The 6,000-nt window shown below is 71.7% G+C and overlaps 1 protein-coding gene across 1 annotated transcript in view; it reads right to left on the bottom strand.

The window, feature by feature from the left end:
* Nucleotides 1-5,051, bottom strand: part of LOC134525725 (caskin-1-like) — a 5,821-nt gene extending 770 nt beyond the window's left edge. The window contains exons 1-4 of the mRNA XM_063356857.1: nt 5,025-5,051; nt 2,961-3,450; nt 583-713; nt 218-343 (exon numbers count right to left, since the gene is read on the bottom strand). Coding sequence (XP_063212927.1) covers nt 218-343; nt 583-713; nt 2,961-3,450; nt 5,025-5,051 — 774 coding nt within the window. The remainder of the gene's footprint in view (nt 1-217; nt 344-582; nt 714-2,960; nt 3,451-5,024) is intronic.
* Nucleotides 5,052-6,000: the final 949 nt, after the last annotated feature.

The raw sequence follows: 6,000 nt of genomic DNA, 5'->3' as shown, positions 1-6,000 counted from the left end.
GGGGGGGACACGAAGCGCAACGCCCACGGGAGAGAGGACACAGAGCTGGCACAGAGGACCGACAGCCCCCTCGGGGTGGGGGGGTGGTGGCTCGTCCCCATGCGGGGACCCTGTCCCATGGGTGGTGGGGGGGGGGGAACGGGACGTACACACGACACCCCAAGCCGGCCCCCCCCCTGCCTTTTCCCCCCCCCCCCCGCCCCCGGGCTTACTTGACGTCCTGGCTGATCTGGCGTTCGAGGCGCTGCCGCCGCTCCTCCAGCTGCTCGATGGGACTCTCCTCCGGGAACTCGTAGGGCGCCGTCCGCATCTCGCTCTCGGCCAGCGAGCGGCAGAACAGCTCCTGCCCCGGAGCATCCCTGTCACGAGCTGTGCCCGGTCTCAGCCCGCGGGGGGTAAGGACAGAAGCAACACCCCCCACCCCCTTCTTTCCCTAGCTGAGCTGGAAAGGTGAAGTGTCGGGGAAGGGGGAAGGTTTGGGGTGGGAAGGGGGAAGGACGGAGGTGAGACACCACCCGCCCCCCGGCTCCTCCCAGCCCCAGACACCCCTGAGACCTGGCGAACTCGGTGCACGGGACCCACCTCCGCGATCTCCTTGTATTTGCCGTCCATGGAGGTGCGCAAGTCCACGGGGAAATGCTTCAGGCAATGGGGGGTCCCGGGCAGGGAACGCGCCGACTGCAGGGGCCGCGACCCCGGCCCAGCCCGCAGCTCTGCAGGGACCGGTGCAGCGTGAGCCGGGGTGGGGGGGGGGGGTCGGGGGGGGGAGGGGGAAGGGGGGGGGCCACCGACCCCAGCCCCTCTGCACCCCCCCTCCCCCCATGGAACTGGGATGCCGGTCCCCGAAGTGGTGATGGGGAAACTGAGGCAGCTCAAGGGCAGGAGGGACCCCCCCCCCCCCGCCCCCCCTTCCCACCCAGTGCACTGAGGGGGCTGCTGACCCCATCGGGGGGGGGGGGGGGGAGGGGGGGCTAACGAGCCAGCAGCGTTAGTGAATGAGGGGTTCAAGGATGGGGGGCTGGACACACAAACCCCCCCCCGGCACTGAGGTGGATGCTAAGGTCCCCCCATCACCCCCCCTCTCCCTTTCTTGGAGCCAGGCTTCTCCATTCGCTACCCCCCCCCCCGCCCCATTTCTCTATCTGCCCCCCCATAACGCCAGCGCTGCCCCCCCTGCCCCATCCATCCTCCTGCCCCCCCTCCCCCCAAATCCATCGCACGAGGCACCACCACCGGGGGGGGGGCCACCTTCAAACTGGGAAGGAGGGGAGGCAACACCCCCGCCCCCCCCCCCCTTCCCCCCCAGTAAACAAACCCCATCGCCCCCGCGTGTCCCCCCCCCGGAGCATTCCCGGCTCCTACCTGTGCTGGGGACACTGGGGGGGGGGGGGGGGGGGGGGGGGGAACTCCCCAGACACACACACCCCCCCCCCCCCCCCACCGCCCTCCCTGCCCGTGAAGCGCAGGGGAGGGAGGGGGGGCAGAGGAGATGGGGGTGGGGGGAGACCCTGACCTGGACCCCCCCCCACACCCCCTCCCAGCATCAAAGGACCCCCCCGGGGGCCAGCACCCTGCTCTGCTGCCCCCCCCCCCCCCCCCCCCCCCCGGCACCCACCACCCTCATTGCCAAACCCCATCATAGACCCAGCCTGGGGCTGGGGGGGGCGCACTGGAAATCAGGCCCCACTGGTTAAACTGGGGCCACCAGTAAAACACCCCCCCCCCCACCCCCCCCCCCCCACAGCTTGCAGCTTGGGAGGCGAATCCAGGCATCCTGCCCCCCCCCCCGCCCTCCCTAAGCCCCCCCCACCCCCATTTGCGCCCCCCCCAGCGCATCCTCCCCGCATCACCCAAACCTGAATGGGGGGGGGGGGGGGGGGGGGCGGGGGAGCTGCCCCCCACCCTGCCCATTGCTGAGGTCTGTGGTGGGGAAACTGAGGCACGATTTGGGAGTGGGGGCATCACCACCCGACTCCCCCCCTGCCTCAGTTTCCCCCCCCACCCCACCCACCCACCCTCGGAGGTCCCTGTACCTCGCCGGGCAGCGGTGGCAGCTGGTGGCACCCCGGCAGGGCGGGTGGCCGTGTCACCCAGGGCAGGGATGGCACCGCTGTCACCCGGGATGCGTCACCCAGGGCATGGCTTGGTGCACCGCGGGGGGACACTCGGGGTGTCCTGTGCCACCGGGACAAGCCCTGTGCCACCCCGCGCCAGCGGGACACGGCCCCCCCCACCCTGTGCCACCCGTGTCTGAGAGCCCCCTGATGACACCCCCCCACCCCCCCCCCCCCCACGAGCCGGGTGCCACCCACAAGGTGCCACCTCGTGCCACTGTCACCAGACACACACCCCCCAACACACCCCAGCCACGGGGCCAGCCGAGCCCCCCCCCCCTTCATGGGATGACACATGAAGCTGCCCCCCCCGCCCCCCCAGCACCCCGACACCCCCCACCGGGGGGGCGGGGGTGGGGGGTGTCCCACACCCCCAGCGCTTTACGCCCCCCCCCGTCCCCCCCGGGGGCACACAACCACCCGCTGTGCCACGGCTCCACTGCAGAGCGCCCCCCCCCACCACCACTTCCCCAGCAGTGTGGAGCGGGGGGGGGGACAACACACACACGCCACCCACGCCAGCACCCCGGAGCAGCCCAGACGCCACGGTGATGGGCACGCCACCCCCGCCAAAGCGCCCCCAAGCAGCAACCCAGCGCCTTCCCCCCCCCCCCCCAAAAAAAAAAAAACAAACAGACAGCCCCCCCCCCCCCCCCACAGCACCCACGTCAGCCCCCCCCCCACGCCCCCCCCCGGGGCTTGCTTGGCGTGACCTGGGCCACCCCCCGTGGGCTGCCGGGGTGGTGTGGTGGGGGGGGGGGGGGTGGTGGGAGGGGGCTCAGCCCCAGCCGTGGGGCTGGTGCCGGGTTGCGGGGGTGGGGGGGGGAACGGCGGGGGGGGCCTCACCTGCGGGGCTGGGGGCCTGCAGGCTGCCCCGCTTCTTGAAGGGGTACTTGGCCGGGGCGGCCGAGGACATGGCGGTTCCGGGGGTGGCGGTGGCGGGGGTGACGATGGCGGGGGTGACGATGGCGATGGCGGGGGTTGGCGATGGCGGGGGGGGGGGGGTGGCGGGGTGGTGCGGTGGTTGGTGGTGGCGGTGGCGGTGGCAGCGGGGGCCCGCGGGGGCCCCGGCGGGGACTCTTACGGCTGCAGGGCGGCAGGGCCGGGCGATGGCGGCCGCTCCCTCCCCTGGTTGATGATTGATGCAGGAAACCCGGGGCTGGACCAAAGTCCCCGGCGGAACCCGGCCGGAAGCCGGGCCGAGGAAGAGGATGGGGCGGGAGGAGGATGTGGGCGAGGAGGAGGAGGAGGAGGAAGGAGGAAGGTTGTCGGGGCAACCGGCCCCCGCTGGGAGCTCGCCCCGACTCGGGCGTCGGGAGCCCCGGGGGATGCGGTGCTGCCCGCCCCCCCCTCCCCTCCCCACCACCACCACCCCCCCCCCGACCTTGCAGGGACAGCAGGACCTTCCTCCCCCCCCCCCCCCACCCCCCCCCCCCCCCCGCGACAGGCACTGTGTGCCCCCCCCCCCCCCGCCCCGCAAAGGGGGGGATATCCCCCCCCGAGAGGTGGTGTTGGACGCCCCCCCAAAATGGCAGCGGCAGCGCCAACAGCAGGGTACCAACCCCCCCCGCACCCCGCTCCGACGTGGGCGTTGTGCGTCCGTCCCCCCCCCCCCACCACAGGCATTGTGCCCCCAAGACTGGCATTGCCCCCCCCCCCCCCCCCAAGACAGGGTGCCACCCCCCCCCCCCCGAGATGGGGCATTGTGTGTCCCCCAAGAGAGGGTGCCCCCCCCCCCAAGACAGGGTGCCACCCCCCCGACATGGTCATTGTGCCCCCCCCCCGCAAGACATTGTGCCCCCAAGGTAGACATTGCCCCCCCAAGCCAGGATGCCATCTCCCCCCCCCCCGAGTTGGGCATTGTGGCCCCCCCAAGACAGACATTGTGCCCCCAAGATAGACATTGCCCCCCCAAAACAGGGTGCCAGCCCCCCGAGTTGGGCATTGTGCCCCCCCCAAGACAGGCATTGGGCCCCCAAGATGTGGTGCCACCCCCCCCGGGATGGGTACTGCACCCCCCCAAGCCAGACATTGTGCCCCCAAGATAGACATTGCCCCCCCAAAACAGGGTGCCATCTCCCCCCCCCCGAGTTGGGCATTGTGGCCCCCCCCAAGACAGACATTGTGCCCCCAAGATAGGCATTGTCCTCCCAAGACAGGGTGCCACCCCCTCCAAGAGACATTGTGCCCCCCCAAGACAGGCATTGCCCCCCCAAGACGGGGTGCCACCCCCTGAAATGGGCATTGTGTGTCCCCCAAGAGAGGGTTGCCCCCCCCCAAACAGGCGTTGCCCCCCCAAGAGAGGGTGCCACTCCCTCTGTGATGGGCATTGTGCCCCCCCCCTAAAGACGGGCATTGTACCCCCAAAGCAAGGTGTCACCCCCCACCCCCGAGATAGGCATTGTCCCCCCCCCCGAGACAGGCGTTGCCCCCCAAAGACAAGGCATTGCCCCCCCAAGACAAGGTGCCCCCCCTCAAAGACAGGCATTGTCCCCCCAGGACAGGGTGCCCCCCCCCCCGAGGTGGGCATCATCGCCATCAGAGGTGGGTACCGCACCCCCCGGCTGGGCTCTACACCCCCCCGCGATGGGCATCTGCACCCCCAGGGTGGGCGCTGCGCCCCCCCCCCCGACACAGCCCATCACCCCCCCCCTACACTTAGACTTTTTACACACACCCCCCCCCCCCCCGGGAAAAAGACCGAGTACCCCCCAAAACGGGGCATCGCCTCCTCCAAGGTGAGCATCCCCCCCCCCTCAGATGGGGTACCGCACCCCAAAAGAGGGGGCTCGCCCCCCCCCCTCCCCCCACCCCAACCTGCAAGGTGGGGGGGGCCCTCAGCACCCATGGCGTTACAGGACAGGGCCTGACACCCCCTCACCCCCCCGGCCCCCCCAAACCCCACCTTACCCCCGGCCAAGCCGGGGCCACCGTCATCCAGGGGACGCAGAAGCGGGGACCCAGCTGTGGGGGTGCCGGGGGGGGGGGGCGTGTGTGTGTGTGTGGGGGGGGTGTCACATCCCTGTGTGTGTGTCCCCCCCACCCCCCCCACCCCGATCCCCGCCTGTCCCTACCTGCGCCGGTGGCTCCGGGGTTTGGGGACGGGTTTTTTTTTTGGGGGGGGGGGGTGGGGGGGGTGCCGGGCTGTGTCCCCGCCGGCCACCCGCCCGCGGCCCCTAATCCGGCACCCGAGCCGGGGGGGTATTTTTAGCCGCTGTCGCAGCGGAGGGAATGCCACCCGCCTGGGCCCGTCTGTGTGTGTGTCCCCCCCCCCCAACACACACACCCCCCCCCCCCCAGCACCGTGTCCCCCACCCCCGCTGTCCCATGCAGGGGGGAAAGGGGACAGCGAGGTGACGCCACCCCTCAGGGCCACCTCTGTGCCAGGCCATTGGGGGGACAATGGGGACCCCCCCCCCCCCCCCGCCCCCGGCCTGAGCTCTGGGCGTGGGGGGGGTGGGGGGAGAGCTGGTATTTTAATTGGGCCCCCTTCGTTAGCGCCAAGTTCATTAGAAGCTCAGAAGGGGCTTTGTGTCCGCGGGGACAGCGGGGACAAACTGTCCCCGTGGCTGGCAGGGATGGCGGGGGGGGGGGGGGAGCTTGGTGGGGGGGGCACATGCCAGGTGGGCTACGGGGACACCAGTAAGGGGACAGAAAGACCCCAGTGACCCTGTGGGGTGCAGGGATTTAGGGGACCTTAACCCTAAAAGCACCTTTTGGGGGGGGGGGGGGCACGACACCCCAGCCTGGGGCTGCCGGTGGGTCACGTCGTGTGTGTGTCGTCCCCCCCCCCCCCCCACGGTGCCACCCCTGCACCCAAAATCAGCCCCGGCAGGACGGGGTGGGGGCACCTACACCCCGCCCCCCCCCCCCCCCCCCCGGGGTG

This window comes from Chroicocephalus ridibundus, chromosome 20, assembly GCF_963924245.1.
Source record: "Chroicocephalus ridibundus chromosome 20, bChrRid1.1, whole genome shotgun sequence".
Taxonomy (NCBI): domain Eukaryota; kingdom Metazoa; phylum Chordata; class Aves; order Charadriiformes; family Laridae; genus Chroicocephalus; species Chroicocephalus ridibundus.
The sequence above is the reverse complement of the archived record's forward strand: the minus strand, read 5'-3'. Positions and strand labels throughout refer to the sequence as shown.